Source organism: Electrophorus electricus, chromosome 21 (genome assembly GCF_041902795.1).
Source record: "Electrophorus electricus isolate QZ-2024a chromosome 21, ASM4190279v1, whole genome shotgun sequence".
Classification (NCBI taxonomy): domain Eukaryota; kingdom Metazoa; phylum Chordata; class Actinopteri; order Gymnotiformes; family Gymnotidae; genus Electrophorus; species Electrophorus electricus.
The window spans coordinates 19,247,501-19,264,352 of NC_137517.1; the positions used below are offsets into that span (position 1 = coordinate 19,247,501).

The window sequence follows — 16,852 nt, forward strand, 5'->3', positions numbered from 1 at the left end:
GCTCGGTCGCATGGTGCAGCTGCACCTGAAGAGCGACAAGCCGCAGACCAAACTGCTCATCCTGCACCAGGCCGTAGCAGTCATCCTCAGCCTGGAGCAGCAGGTTCGAGGTCAGTAGAACCGCGGCCCCATCACTCTCCCCTCAGTCCTGAGCCTCGGCTCGACTGGTCTGAGGTCAGTAGCACCCACGGGCCCATCACTCTCCCCTCAGTCCTGAGCCTCCGGTCGACTGGTCTGAGGTCAGTAGCACCTGTGGCCCCATCACTCTCCCCTCAGTCGTGAGCCTCGGCTCGACTGGTCTGAGGTCAGTAGCACCTGTGGCCCCATCACTCTCCTCTCAGTCCTGAGCCTCAGGTCGACTGGTCTGAGGTCAGTAGCACCCACGGCCCCATCACTCTTCCCTCAGTCCTGAGCCTCAGGTCGACTGGTCTGAGGTCAGTAGCACCCACGGCCCCATCACTCTCACCTCAGTCCTGAGCCTCGGCTCGACTGGTCTGAGGTCAGTAGCACCCACGGCCCCATCACTCTCCCCTCAGTCCTGAGCCTCCGGTCGACTGGTCTGAGGTCAGTAGCACCCGTGGCCCCATCACTCTCCCCTCAGTCGTGAGCCTCGGCTCGACTGGTCTGAGGTCAGTAGCACCTGTGGCCCCATCACTCTCCCCTCAGTCCTGAGCCTCCGGTCGACTGGTCTGAGGTCAGTAGCACCTGTGGCCCCATCACTCTCCCCTCAGTCGTGAGCCTCGGCTCGACTGGTCTGAGGTCAGTAGCACCTGAGGCCCCATCACTCTCCTCTCAGTCCTGAGCCTCAGGTCGACTGGTCTGAGGTCAGTAGCACCCACGGCCCCATCACTCTTCCCTCAGTCCTGAGCCTCAGGTCGACTGGTCTGAGGTCAGTAGCACCCACGGCCCCATCACTCTTCCCTCAGTCCTGAGCCTCAGGTCGACTGGTCTGAGGTCAGTAGCACCTGTGGCCCCTTCACTCTCCTCTCAGTCCTGAGCCTTCATTACTATTTTTGTGGTAGATAATGAAATGGTACTTGGTACATCACAGTCCTGAACCGTGTCTGTATTTACTCTGAATGTGTGTAATACCACCTCTGACCACTTGTCAGTGCAACAACTTTACTGTTTTTGTTGTCTGGTCAAAGTGGTCTGGTGTAAATACTTGTACAAATACCTGCACTGGGTATATCAGGGAAGGTACTGAGTGTGTGTGTGTGTGTGTGTGTGTGTGTGTGTGTGTGTGTGTGTGTGTGTGTGTGTGTGTGTGTGTGTGTGTGTGTGTGTGTGTGTGTGTGCCACCAGAGAGGAACCTGAATCCAAAGGCAGCGTGTCTGAAGAGACGAGAGGAGGAGAAAGTCTCGTCAGATGGCCCGCCCCTCTCGATGGGCGGGGCTCACCACGGCATGGGCGATGCCTCCAATCCCATGGGACAAATGTAAAAAGCCACACCCCCTCTGAATGGTCAGAAGATTTCATTGGACACTGTTCACGCTCACCCTCTAGCCTTACCAAACCACACACAGTCTCAAAGCAGTGTTCTGGTTGGTTAGCGAAAGTAGCTGCACAGGAGAGTATATGAGACAAACCCCAGCCAATGCCTGGTTACCACAGTAACATGGGTTTGAGCAATACCCCCCCCCCCCAGAAAGGCAGACTAGGGTCTTCCCAGAAGGAGGAAACCAGGAGACAGCCTTGACTGACTCCACCCACAGGAGACAGCCTTGACTCCAACCACAGGATACAGGCTTGACTCCGCCTACTGGAATAACCGATTTTAATAACAGTACTATCACCCAAACACTAGAGTCTAACCAATGCCTAGTTTGACAGACTGGCAAACACTTATAGAAATATAACCCTTATAAATATAACCTTAACCCTTATAAATATAACCCATATAAATATAACTCTTATAACCTTAACCCTTATAAATATAACCCCAACCAATATGAGCCAGTGTTACCCAGTTTAAACCAGCATAAACCAGTAGGAACCAGTGTAAACTAGTATGACCCAGTGTAAACCAGTATGGCCCAGTGTAAACCAGTATGGCCCAGTGTACTATATGTGACTTTAATGTGCTGAGTTGTTTGATGTGTTCAACACTGCATGTGTGATTGTGAGTTTGGCTCAGTAACAAAACTCATTGTACTCTATCTCCACTTCTATCTATCTATCTATCTATCTATCTATCTATCTATCTATCTATCTATCTATCTATCTATCTATCTGTCTGTCTGTCTGTCTGTCTGTCTGTCTGTCTGTCTGTCTATCTATCTATCTATCTATCTATCTATCTATCTATCTATCTATCTATCTATCTATCTATCTATCTATCTATCTATCTATCTATCTATCTATCTATCTATCTATCTCTGTCTGTCTGTCTGTCTGTCTGTCTGTCAGGTCAAAGCTGCCAGAGTTTATGAAGATGATGAGGGACCACTTCCTTTGACGACATCGTTATGCGCCTGACAGTCTGTAAAACAATCAAATCCAATCAGATCACTCAGTCAGATGGTCAGCCTCCCATCTGACCATCATCTGACCATCTTCTTGTTTCGTTTTGTTTCCGTTCTCTCCTTGACCTCTGTCGTGTTTTCTGTCGAGATATCCTTACATGTAAAAGGGAAAAAAAAACAGAGACTCGTGGGAACTTTATACCCACTTTCTCCTTTGACATTCCTGGTTTGAAAAGGAGCAGTAAATATGTATGAAAATACATCAGAAACGTTTCTTCTTCTTCTTCTTCTTCTTCTTCTTCTTCTTCTTCTTCTTTTTTAAAACCTTTTGGAAAATGTGCAAATGGTTGGGGGACTCTTCAAACATATCATGACGTTGTAAACCCTGTGGCAAGGCTGGCAATGGAACCACCGCTCAGTTCATCCCTAACGGTGCAGTTCCCACTGTGACCAGAGGGGGCAGACGAGGGCAGCAGCCATGCCACAGCAAGACCGGGCCGTGTAGAAGTTCACACAATTGTATGAAACTCGCAATAACACATTTATGTAAGAAGAAACAAAACAACAAAAAAGTGTACTTCTGACAGGAACTGCTGCTGTGTCTCCTGGTGTGTGAGGGCGTGAGCCCCACAGCTCCAGGGGCGCGGGTGGAGCGGGTGGAGCCCGTACAGGACGGTGGAGGCATTCTCCACCCCCTGGAGTCCGCAGACGTGTTTGGCAGGTTAGAGTGGGAAGTCAGGATGTAGTGTGTGCGCTCTCTCCGGAAACGGCGACCCCAGCCGCCTCAAGAGACAGTTTTTCAGCCCCCCGCCCCTCACCTCCGCCCACCCTCCACCCCCACCTCCACCCATCACCTCCGCCCACCCTCCACCCCTCACCTCCACCCCAACCTCCGCCCACCCTCCACCCCTCACCTCCGCCCCCACCTCCGCCCACCCTCCACCCCTCACCTCTGCCCCTCCCCTCCGCCCCCCACCTCCACCCCTCACCTCCGCCCCTCACCTCTGCCCACCATTCGCCCCTCACCTCCACCCCTCCCCACCGCCCACCCTCCGCTCCTAACAAAACCAGGCCATCCGAGACGTGATTGTTTGTTTTGAACCCAGATCGAGCCTTGCCCAAGTCTCTCTCCTCGACCCCTGCTTGACCCGGAGATGCAATTCAAACACACTACACTACCAACGTGCCTTTTAGAGTTCATATCATCACACTGCGCCAGAAGGACATTATCAGACTTTTTTAGGATGCAAGCGTAGGAAACCTTTAGTCATTAGGTCTATGCAGTCAGGTGTTTTACAGCCTGGAATTTAAAAAAATTAAAAAGGAAAAAAAAGTATTTTTTGGATAAACTGTATTTAATGTACTGTATGCCTATATGTAATTAGGAAGCGTGTCCTGGACAGATCCCATTTTGAGTATTGTATGCCCCGCCCCTTGGCTCCGCCCCGTGTTCATCGCGAGCGCCAGGCCTGTTCAAGCGTTGTATTATAGCTGTCGGCTTTTTATGAATATTGGCTTGCCGTGAGCCACTGTAGTCTTCAGTACAAATGTGTGGTTGTATGTGTAAAATTCAGTTTTCCCCTTTGTTAATCTTTCTCTTATTCTTTGTCTGTTCTGGTTTCTCTGTCGGGAAAAAATGAAAAGAAGGAAAGCTGAAGCTGTTTGAGGGCTGATGGCGTCTTCTGTTTCAGTGGCTTCCTTATCCAAGCACCATGAGGCGCTGAAACTGAGAAAAGTCTATTAGAAAATCAATATATATAAATGTAGAAATATATACAGTATATAAAGACAAGTGTTGTTTTCAAAAGGAGGGTTTTCTCTTGAGCTGGGCCAAAACACAAGCCTGACTTTGTGCTCTGATGTGTCGTGACATCACAGTGACATCACAGTGACAGTACGGTGGCCTCTGGCAGGACAAAAGGGATCGGAGCAATGCATGCTCCCTCGTGACTCCTCGGCTGTCTAAGGAAACACGGACATTTGTAAATTTTATGCAACAAATGCAAACTTACCCTTATTTTGAAATTGTGTATGTAAAAGTTCTATTTTTACATGTAGACAGTTGTTAGTTTGTGTTTAGATAATACGTTGTATCAGTTTCTTCTCTTTTTTTTGTTAAAAAGCGAACAAGTAATTCAGTGTTTGTTGAAAAATGTGTCACATTGAAAATGTCGTGAGGTCACAAGCTTCGCAATCACTTCTTTATAAAACATTGTTTATATTTCTGGGAACATTTTTCTTTAAAAAAATAGGTTTGGAAAATGGAAAGGTATATAATATTTGTTTTGATTTCCATGTGTGTCATTGCCATGTTTAATTGCGTAAGTAACCAGGGGTCATGGACCTTTGGTCAGGTGATACCAGCAGACAGTAGAGGAACATGGTCATGTGATACCAGCAGACAGTAGAGGAACATGGTCAGGTGATACCAGCAAAGAGTCGAGGAACATGGTCAGGTGATACCAGCAGACAGTAGAGGAACATGGTCAGGTGATACCAGCAGATAGTAGAGGAACATGGTCAGGTGATACCAGCAGATAGTAGAGGAACATGGTCAGGTGATACCAGCAGACAGTAGAGGAACATGGTCAGATTCAAACGCAGGTGATACCAGCAGACAGTAGAGGAACAGGGTCAGGTGATACCAGCAGACAGTAGAGGAACACGGTCAGGTGATACCAGCAGACAGCAGAGGAACACGGTCAGGTGATACCAGCAGACAGTAGAGGAACACGGTCAGGTGATACCAGCAAACAGTAGAGGAACACGGTCATTATAAATTAAATCAAGCAGTTTCATTGCAATCTGATATGATCTTTCTTTAAAACCCTTTTGTAAAGCCATTCAGAAATGGAAGCACTCCATCATCATGGCGACCTTTGGGTTGATAGTATATGGTGCATCGAGGCTGTGGTCACTCCGTTGTCATCGTGACCTTTGGGTTGATGGTATATGGTGCTTCAAGGCTGTGGTCACTCCGTTGTCATGGTGACCTTTTGGTTGATGGTATATGGTGCTTCAAGGCTGTATTCAGTGTGGTCTTTGTGGACTTGCCATTAGCTCGTAGAACTTCTGTGCGTGTCTACCAAGAAGCATTAATGACTGAATTCTTACTGAACTGAAGCGATTTCATTCTTGTAGTTTGATATTATTTTAACTGAGAGTGTTCAAAAGCCAGAGGTTCTGTTTTGGCCGGTGCCGAGTGTGTTTCCATAGACAATGAGGTTCTGTTCTGGCCGGTTCTGAGTGTGTTTCCATAGACACTGAGGTTCTGTTGGGTCCAGTGCCAAGTGTGTTTCCATAGACACTGAGGTTATTTTCTGACCAGTACCGAGTGTGTTTCCATAGTCACCGAGGTTCTGTTCTGGCCAGTGCAGCGAGTGTTTCCATAGACACAGGTTCTGTTCGGTCTACTGCCGAGTGTGTCTCCATAGACACTGAGGTTCTGTTCTAAGGCACAGGAAATCAAGCATAGTAGAACACTCGAGCTGCCCAGGAATCCTGGAAACAACCAGAATCAGATTGAGCTCAGCTGGCTCTGCCCTTAAAGGCATGTCCCAGTGTATCAGAGAATGACCATATACCAGTGTATCACACACTGACCATGTACCAGTGTATCAGAGAATGACCATGTACCCGTGTATCAGAGAATGACCATGTCCCAGTGTATCAGAGAATGACCATGTACCCGTGTATCACACACTGACAATGTACCAGTGTATCAGAGAATGACCATGTACCAGTGTATCAGAGAATGACCATGTACCTGTGTATCACACACTGACCATGTACTAGTGTATCAGAGAATGACTATGTACCAGTGTATCAGACACTGGCCATGTACCAGTGTATCAGATACTGACCATGTACCAGTGAATCAGAGAATGACCATGTACCAGTAAATCAGAGAATGACCATGTACCAGTGTATCAGAGAATGACCATGTACCAGTGTATCAGATACTGACCATGTACCAATGTATCAGATACTGACCATGTACCAGTGTATCAGATACTGACCATGTACCAGTGAATCAGATACTGACCATGTACCAGTGCCTGGTTCTTGGTTAAAAAGACTTTTGACTAGTGCTCTTTTAAAAAATTTAAAACCTAAAATTTAAAACCTAATGATATTGGTCTTGTTTTTTGCAGTGGGAATTCTTTTATTCCAGGAATACCAATAAAACAAGCAAACAGGCTAAAATGTCTGACTGAAAGGGTTTTCCACTTTGTAGATTTTTGGAATCATTGAAAGTAAAAATAAAATTAAAAATGTAAAAAGTTTGTTACTTTTTGGACTGTTTAAAGCTGGTATTTCAGCAGGCATGGAGACAGAGTTGGGCTCATTCTGAGGGAGGATGGAGCCGTTCTGTGAACACCTGAGCAGTGGTTTCACACCGTTACACAAAACAGGTGACTCCTTCGTTTGCGCTGCAGGCTTGCGCCGTCTTTCCGTGGGTGTGCGCACGCGTGTGTGCATTCTCATTTTTATCCATTTCTTTCTTAATTAAGGGTTTTGTTTTCTTTTTGTATTTTTGATTTGTTTTTTGATTATTGTTGCTGTCGTTTTCTCTATTTTCCAGACTAGTATCAGTGTCGAAACACGTTGTGCTGGACTTTGCTCTTTGAGTCAGTTCTTAGGCCATTGCCTGTTGGTTTTCATCTTGTAGTTACTCGATGAAATCATGTTCATGACCGTTCTGTAGCAATAAATGTGCCATTTTTATAACCCACCTTCTACTGCCTGTGTTTCCTTCATTAACGAGAACATCACCAGCTCACGTTAACGCCGACGTTTCCGGAGTTACGGAGTTATTATGGAGACAGGGGGAACCTCACCTGAAGGTTAACCACTCCCCCAGAAACATCCTTTTCCGCTGCCAAAATAACCTTTTTCAGATGTTTTTTTGAACCAAGACATCTCAACTTCTTTAGGCCTACATCCTGACTGACTTTGTAAGCAGTTATTGCTTAATTTTGAATTTCAGCATGAGGCGTTACAGGAGCTCATGATGACATCAGCGTGTCATCCCTTTGCCTGCATGCTGAAGCCATGATCTCATCGCTCCCCTCGGCGTCTTGGTTGAGGTGACATCCTTGCTGTGCTGTGTGTGCAGGCAGGGTGTTGAGTCAGCGCGCTGACAACACACATGAGCATTCCTGCTGCTGTGATTCAGGATGGAGAACACCACCATCCCAGCCCTGCCCACACAGGGGGGTTTGTGGGGGTCTGAGCCATCACCAGTGACTCAGTCCATCAACTATGCATTGATGTATGACCCAGCAAGCCCTGCAATGTCTGATCCATTTGGTGTGTTTTCTGACACATTCCTAAATAGTTCCAGTGAATGTGTGAGTCTGTGTGTGTGTGTGTGAGAGAGAGAGAGAGTGTGTGTGCATTTGTGTTCATTCAAGTGTGAGTGTGTTCTCACCACATTTTGGATATACCATTATTTGTGTTATTTTAAAGTTGTTATTAATTGTAAAAAGCTTACTTGGCAAAAGGAGAAAAACTACAATAATAAAAAGTCTAAAAGCTTTTCGACAATGATGAATACGGCACTTTGGAAAGTGTGCTTACACACACACAGATTTCTACAGACTGCGTGTTTTGAGAGTTAAACGATACAATCCAAACACAGCAACAACATTCCCTAGAGCTGATGACTTTCACCCAGTGAGGTGTGTAAAAAATTCACACTCCCTGTGGAGGCATGTGTGTGAGCACACACCCAACAACTGACATCACACCAGCCCATACAGCAGTAGTTAGCACACAGCCTGTTCCATTAAATAGCCAGAGGGGTGCTCTCTCCTGCCTAACCCCACCTCGGAATCATGGGCATGGCTAAAAACATGGGCCCTCCTCCCCCACTTAACTGAATAGGTTCCGCACACAGAATGAGCTTTGCTCAGAGACCAGAAAGGCCAAAATACAGTTGAGGTTTGAGATGGTGAAGGTAATAAAATGATATTGTAAGCAGAAAAATGTGGGTGGTATAAAATAAACTGTGTTTATGTAGAAAAGGCCTCTGTAGGCTTCAGTAAGGCCTCAGATGGTCTCTGTGTCAGGCCTCGGTCTAAGGCCGGGACATCTCAGCCTGGCACTGGAATAAACAATATTATCACCATGGGCAGCAGGTGGTTTGAATGAGATCACTTTTTAAAAAATAAAATGGTTTATGGTTAGATATAATGGTACCAAACTCTAACTGGTAGTATTGAATATCAGTTTGCATATGTTAAATAATGCATGATTTGGAAATAATGGTGGAAACCTGAAAGGTACTATGTAAAAAAGAAAAGTGGTTGTGTAACTGTCCTTGAAGAGAGTGTGTAAAGATCATGCCCTCTTGGAAGTGTTGAGATGTATTCCGGAATACGCCTCATTTGGGTTATATTGAACTGGAAATAAACACAGGACCTGCTATTCTCTTCAATTAGTCATTGAGTCTGCATCTTTATTTTCTATTTAAAGTGAAATTAACAACTCAACTGGAATGTGAGAATGAAGGACCCACATGTATAGTAGCACCAGCAGGCTTCAGATGGACCAGGTCAGTTTAATGACAGATGCTTGTCTAGGGTGTCCAGGGCTGGATGCTGTTCTGACTATTCTCCCTGGTGTAAACACACACACACACACACACACCAGACAGTTTAATAGGAACGCTTGTACACCTGTTCGTGTTTGTAATTCTTTAGTTTCAGTTCGGTTCAGACGTCTGTTTCGAGGGAATGTCACATGCCGAAGGAGGAGATCTGTGCAAGGCTGGTCCGAGGATCCACAATCTCCGCATTTCCAGGGACTGTCACGCACAGCTGCCTCTGGAGTTCACACAGGAAAACCAAAAACACCCAACAAGCAGCGGTTCTGTGATCTGTTGTATCTGTGTAAATCAGACCATAGGATCAGAAAGGAGCGGTGGACCCTGTGTTGTGAGTGAAGAGTGTGATCTGGGCTCAGGCCGGTGGCGCGGTGCGTGAGGAGTGTGTTCGAGGCTAATGTGTTTTGTTCCACACGAACATCAAATCCCTTGAACAGCTTTGAATCATTTAAAACTCCGCGTTTGTCCGCATGCGGAGAAACATCCGCTCGTGCGAGAGCAGACGTCACGCGCGACCGAGCTGGCGCAGCTTGTGTCTTTGCACGAGCTGCTCCCAGCGCCACGTGACGAGGCCTGCGCCCGTGCGTCAGGTGTGGCGCGCACGCCCACATTCTTACAGGCGTTCCACCCAAAAGTGTCAAAGTCTCACCTTCCACGCGGAGCCGTTTATTTCGCAGCGCGAGAGCCTGAGCGCGTGGAGGCGCCTGCACGGACTGGAAGGTAAATGTCGCGTTTCTTCCGCCTTATTACTATAAAGTTCACTCGCCGGTAGGCAGTGGCGCGGTGTGAGTCTCGAGACCAGCGTTCCCGGTGACGGCGAGCATGAGGTGTAGCTCGCGAGAGCCGCGGACGCCTGTGAGCGTGCAGCATTACCGTGAAGCTCGCGGCGCGCGCGTTTGGAGGCGGTTATTCAGTCTGTTGATTTGATTCACGCGCAAAAAACCGCGTAGTTTATAAGTTTATTAGGTATAAGGTATAAGGTGTAGGTGTAAGTGTGAGTGATGAGTAATTAATACTGGACGCGATATAGAGACGACCTGGCGGTGACATGACCACGGACCGAAGTCTGCGTGGCGTTAATCTGATCTAAACGTGAGTGAGTGAACGAGCTGATTAGAAGTGTGACGGATTTGCACCATGCCGTGCGTGTGCTACGCAGGGCTGCAGAAGCCACCGGCTGTCCTGAAGACCTGTAGGAACAATTAACAGGACGTCTGAAACGTGCTGGGGTCGCACTGCACCCAAACTCCAGGACCTGTTGAGGCCTGGCAATAGCAGCCTTCAGTACTGGTGTGTTTAAGCACTGTGCCGGTTTGTATGTGTGTCTGGTTGTCTTAATGTGACTTTTTGCTTGGTTGGTTTTATTTTCTTATTAAAAAAAAAAAAAATCAGGACATGTCAGGGTCAGTATTAGGGTCAGGGTCAGTCTTAGAGTCAGGGTTACTTGTAGTGTAAGACCACTTTTCAGAGCGGCTCGGCTGCGTGCAGTGATGGCTGTTGGTGGCATTATCCTTCACAAGTCTAGGAGTGGCTTCCTGGTTTCAGCTGCCCAGGTTTCAAGTCTGCCCTGCTCTGTCTCATGTTGGGTTAAAAGGTCACATGCCGTGCTGCTGGGAGGGGCTACCCACACACCCCGGTTACCCTAGGGAGGGGTAGGCGTTCCGACCTGCTCTTCAGTCCGGTGGGGTCAAACTGTGGAGCACTTCCATCTAGTGATCAGATTGCCATGAGAGAGAGCAGAGGGTGTGTGTGTAGCCGCTTCACACAGGAAGAATGCCCACATCGTGAAATCCTAGATTCAAATCAACATGTTCACAGAAATAGTCAGGGTGTGATGCAAATAACATTACTGTGAGATTCCTGATAGTGCGTATGTGTGCGCGCAAGAGTTTGTGTGCGTGCGTCTGTGCATGTGTGCAACACACAAAATCCTTTGTAATGCTAGCATTATTTTTTTACACTAGCTATGCAGAGAACATCTGAGGTGTGTGAGTCAAACAGTATGCTGTCTAAGTGGAAACATCTCTGATTGGCCAGGTCACCTGACCTGTGGAGTGCGCGTGACCGGCCGGGTCACCTGACCTGTGAGGTTCAGTCTTCGCTCCCTTGTCTCCTCAGAAACGCTGCGTCTGGGCACCCAGAGGAAGCCATCGTAACGGGTGTTCCCACGGCAACCTCTGGCCCCTGCGCAGGGGTTAAAGGGTTATTAACCCTGGGGTCTCGGAAGTGTGTACAGCACGAGCGTGTTGACAAAGCCTCCTTGTCTTCTGCGTCCTTTCATTATGCGTGTCCCTCCTGGGGTCACACCCTCTCGTTCTTCTCTCTGAACCACATTCCTGTCAGATCAATGTATCTCTGAAATAACTGGCAGTAGTTCCTAAATAATAGAGTTGAGATGAGCACAAGCCGGCGGAGCAGATGTGATCTCCATGGCACAGACATGCAGGGCTTTGTTCTGCTGACACAAACTCTCCAGATTTATTGACTTCAAAAATAACTGGGAAGCAGTGCCACTGTAGGTAGTACCCAAAATCAGACAAGAAACTCACGTTTACGTGAGATCTGTCTGATTAGGCAGACAGAAGAGGCTCACGTTTACGTGAGATCTGTCTGATTAGGCAGACAAGAGGCTCACGTTTACGTGAGATCTGTCTGATTAGGCAGACAGAAGAGGCTCACGTTTACGTGAGATCTGTCTGATTAGGCAGACAGAAGAGGCTCACGTTTACGTGAGATCTGTCTGATTAGGCAGACAGAAGAGGCTCACGTTTACGTGAGATCTGTCTGATTAGGCAGACAGAAGAGGCTCACGTTTACGTGAGATCTGTCTGATTAGGCAGACAGAAGAGGCTCACGTTTACGTGAGATCTGAGTCGTATCTCCCCCTGACCCCAATCTTAGTGATTTCATCCAAACTTGCTAACATCACTCAACCTGCCTCAGACCACTCTGTATGTCCTGCAGGGCTGGGGTCCTGTTCTGCATTTTTTTCAAGTTGCTATGGTGACTGTATTGCAGCCGTGTGTTCAGTTGCGTGAGTGGTGATGGCTACAATAGTGATATTGTTGCTGTGTACCAACTCTATTCAGTAATCCAATTAAAACTAAACAAAAGCCATTCAGACTGCGGAAGCCAGAGATTAAGGACTTAGACGGTCAAATCCTTAAAGCTACACGGCACATAAACCACCTCTACCGTGCTGAAACGACACAGAAATCATTTTGTAATGATTACACGCCAGTTTCTGGACTGCACAACAGCTGTGTGAGCAGCTGTTGGTATGAGGAATATGAACATCATAGTATTTATAGCTATAACAACTCAATATTTATAGAACAACTCAAAAAGAACCTGTTTGTGTTGTACTGACGTGTGCTGGTCAGTTGCACAGGTACACAATACACTTCTGTCTGTGTTAGAAATGATAGGCGCAGAACTGTCAGATCCAATGAGTCTCTGTCCAGCCGTGTCCTGTGTGCGGTGGCAGTCTCCAGTCCAAACACGCATCCGCCTGTGTTTTCACATCCCTGAATGTGAGCCCCCAGCCGGGGCAGCACCCGTGAGGACAGGCACGACTGGAATGTTGGAAACAGCCGTGGGAGGAAGGCGGCGTTGGTGGCGTTGTGAAGTATGTTCAGAACGGAGGTGTTGATCAAGCCTGCAGCTCTGTTCGTCACGCTTGGCTAGGACTCCGCTAACATGGGTAACCGTGGGTGACGTGCGTAATAATGCCTTCACTATGGCTGCCTGCACATTACCAACATGGAGTAACCTCCATCTGGGGGTTTGCCTTAATGTGGTGATTGTTTTTTTCCATCAAGATTTTATTCTCCTGCTCCACCTGAACATGTAACTCATGTATGAATGACAGTAACAACAGTACATGTGCATGGGTTACGTGGCACAGTGGAAGGTAGTCAGAAGGTTGCTGGTTCAAGTCCCACCACAGCCAAGTTTCCATTGTTGGGCCCCTGAGCAAGACCCTTAACCCTCAATTACTCAAGTTGTATTCAGTCATAATTGTAAGTTGCTGTGGATAAAAGCATGAGAGAAATGCTGTAAATGTAAATATGTGTGTGTTACGTGTGTGTTACATATGCATCCAGTGGGCTGGTTTTAACCTCATGTGTATTCACATCAAAACAGTTCAGCCTAACGCACCTGCAGTGTTAATGGGTGTTTGGAGTGTGTCGCTAATCTTTACCGGCCCTATGAGAATCCCATGAGAATACTTTGAGAATAGCATGGCTTGTGATCGTAGCCCATCACCAGTCATACGACAGTGTTGCCACTAGAATGGTGCTGTTCGTTGAAATGTCAAAAATACTCGGAGTGCTCCGAGCGATGCTAACCCTCTGAGGTAAACCGCCCTCACTGAAAGGTTTTGGTTGAATAGCAGAAACATGACGAGTTGTTTACACTGAGGGCTGTTTTATTTTTTGTCTTACTGGTGTGACATGGGTAGTTTGAGAGAGTTTGTGGGCATGCAAGTTTTGACTCTTCCCTGCGTTGCTAGTGTAGTTAAGTGCACGTTCCTGGACGGCCCACGCCTGCCTTTTACTGTCACACAGTTCATAGAAGATTCCCAGCTCACAGGCCCACATTCCCATCCTGTAAAGCCATTTAACTGTCGGTCATAGAAGAATTCTTCAGCACTCTACTGCCACGTTAGCATGGGAAGGCTCTCTGGCCTCTGGAGACACTCTTCCAGTTCCTGTTCCTTAGGGGCCCTCTGTCTCCATGAGGACCACAGAGAGGTTGACGGACTGATAAGTCCACTTAAGTGAACTCTGATCCTGAGTGGGTCGGTGGCACCCTCTAGCTGGGCGGCAGTAAAGCGCCGTAACGTCACCGGGGTATATTATCTCACATCGCGCAGCTTCGTGCTGACGTTTAATATTCGTGTAATGAAGTTGGGAATGAGTAGCTGCTCATCTTCATGGTGATGTGGCCGTGGTAACGGTATTGAGCTTTCGTTTGGCTGTGGGAACTCCCCCTGTGTAGGGCCAACGTCCTTATTTGGTAAAGGGAGCGTCTGCTTCAGGCATGGTGCAGGCGGCCTCCGCCGGCCTGCGGTCTGTGTGAGGAGTTTCTAAGATTACACCAGTGATCTCTCAGCCTTGGCTTACTGATGTTCCTCTTTTGATGAGAATCCCGATGGGTTTTTTTTTCCTGGGTGTGAGGTGATCAGAGCCATGGCATAACCGTAGCTCCGGGCGTTTCTGACACACAACCCTCCCGCGCCCCAGTGCCGACCGTAGTCAGGCATCTTGCGTTTTCAGACACGCTTGCGTCTGCACCAGCCTGAGGCGCTAAACTCACTGCTGTAATCAGACAATCAGAAATTAGGCCGGTGCGAAGGCTAACGGGCTGGGCCATGTTCTGGGTATGTCCGACGCCAGCAGCAGGCTCTGCGCTGACCGATCCGATTGTTCCTGGCTGCGGCGCAGAGGTTCTAAAGCTACATGCTGGTTCTTCTGTTTCTACAGCTCGAACTAACAGCAAGCCAGGGGCGTGTGTACGGCTGCGCCGCCCTTACCATTTTGTTAAAAAGTAAAAACGGCGCTTTCCCGGATACTTTTGTATCCTATCTATGCTGAATCCTTCGCCATGGCGGAGCTGAAGGAATGATTTTACGGGCCCACCTGACCTTCATACAGCTCTGTGGTTGCCTGAGGCAGGGCTGGCATGAAATTGATTGTGTGTGTGTGTGGAGAGCCCATTCTTAAGTGTGCAGTCAGCAACTAGACGTGTGTGTGTGTTTGAGAGGAGAGCCTATTCTTAAGTGTGCAGTCAACAACTAGACTCCAGCGTCTGTTTTGTCTGAGCGACGGTGTTCAGGGTGTGTTCAGGACTGACTCTTGCACTGGATTCCTCTGGTTCGAGTAACGTTGTCATGGACACAAGGACAAACGTAACAGCCAATGGGAGCGTGTTCTGATCACGCCACACACAGTTTCAGTTCTGCAAAACTAGCCAGTTTCATTGTAACTTGTGTGTAGACTGTAGAACTGAAATATTTACATCAGAGATGCTGAACTGATGTTTGCTACCAAACACAGTACTGAATGTCTAATGTATGTTATTTAATATTTAAAAACATAAATGAATTTAAAAACATAAATTGTTCTAAATGAATCATTTATAAATCATTCATTTATGAAACAAAAAATCAGGCAAACAGAGGTGAGGGGTCAGGGATAGGGGTCAGGCTTAAGGTTAGGGATAGGGATAGGGTTTAGGTTAGAGGTTAAGGTTAGAGGTTAAGGTTAGAGTTAATGATTGGGGGGGGGGTCAGGGGTCACGTTATGGTCTCATGGGCTGTAGTGACTCCTGAAACAGTGACACCAAGTGCAGCCCATGACTGGCATCAAAACCACAATGCCCACACGCCTGTGCTGGTCCGGTCTATCTGACGCCAGACAGTGGAAACTTGGGCCACTGAGGGAATGAATGGCATGGAGAGTTTGTCACATCAGCTCTTATCTGCACTAGCCTGAGGAGCTAAGCTAACACTGTGTAATTATCCAATCAAATAAGCCCGTGAAGGATAATGGGCTGGGTCAGAACACTCCATGGCGTGCTCCGATTCCAAAGTCTTCCAGGAAGTCAGATGGCCGTGGCCTGACCAGACTGATTGTTCCCATGTGAGCCTTTGAGTTGCACACCTGGATGCCGGGCAGGTTTGATTAGGCTTGTCGGACCAGGACCGGTTGGAACTTGGCCGTGGGAATGCCCACACACACGGTCAGGGATGTGGGATCCGAGCAGCACAGGGACACTGTCCTAGATTGTCCTCCATTTGACAGGGACAGGATGGCAGTTTGCTTCCTGTAGGGGGAGGTTAATGTCTTACTCACACCTCCCTGAGCTGACTTATAATCATGTCTGAACACATCTTGAGTAATTGACAGTTAAGGGTTTTGTTCAGAGACCCAACAGTGGAAACCTGGCAGTGGTGGGACTTGAACTGGCAACCTTCTGATTACTAGACCAGTAACTTAACCACTGAGACACTATACACATACCACACACACCCTACACACATCTACCTCACCATGCACAACCTTCTGACTACTAGACCAGTAACTTAACCACTGAGACACTATACACATACCACACACACCCCACACACATCCACCTCACCATGCACAACCTTCTGATTAATAGACCAGTAACTTAACCACTGAGACACTATACACATACCACACACACCCTACACACATCTACCTCACCATGCACAACCTTCTGACTACTAGACCAGTAACTTAACCACTGAGACACTATACACATACCACACACACCCTACACACATCCACCTCACCATGCACAACCTTCTGATTACTAGACCAGTACCTCCACCACTGAGACACTATACACATACCACACACACCCTACACACATCCACCTCACCATGCACAACCTTCTGATTACTAGACCAGTAACTTAACCACTGAGACTCCACTGCCCTGTTGGACCACACTGACACACTCCATGTTGACAAGGTTCTTACCAGCTGGAGGATATTAAATGTTTTCTGGTGACCAGATTGGGCTACGTGTCCGAGTTTCTCCCAGAACCTTCCTTGTAAGAGAAGAAATATCTTCCCTTTTTCGTGGAATTGTGATGTTTTCATGGAAGTGATGTTAACATTTTCATAGAAAACTAACATGATTAAATATTCAAAAGAATTCCAACATGTAATTAAATATTCAAAAGAATTCCAACATGTGATGAAATTTGCAGAACACTTGTCTGTGATTTAAATTTTTTTATG

General features: G+C 47.3%; 1 protein-coding gene across 10 annotated transcripts in view; it reads left to right on the plus strand.

Annotated features, from left to right (window-relative positions):
- Nucleotides 1-7,201, plus strand: part of LOC113568239 (transcription factor 4) — a 151,597-nt gene extending 144,396 nt beyond the window's left edge. For 8 of the 10 annotated variants that reach the window (XM_081704183.1, XM_081704189.1, XM_081704181.1 and 5 more), the window contains 3 exons: nt 1-110; nt 1,306-1,438; nt 2,410-7,201. The exon at nt 1-110 is cut by the window's left edge and continues 120 nt beyond it. In XM_081704183.1, coding sequence (XP_081560309.1) covers nt 1-110; nt 1,306-1,438; nt 2,410-2,458 — 292 coding nt within the window. In that variant the 3' untranslated portion in view covers nt 2,459-7,201. Of the gene's footprint in view, nt 111-1,305; nt 1,465-2,409 lie in introns of all 10 variants that reach the window. The other 2 variants (XM_081704185.1, XM_081704187.1) reach the window with 1 other exon arrangement.
- The last annotated feature ends 9,651 nt before the right edge of the window (nt 7,202-16,852 follow it).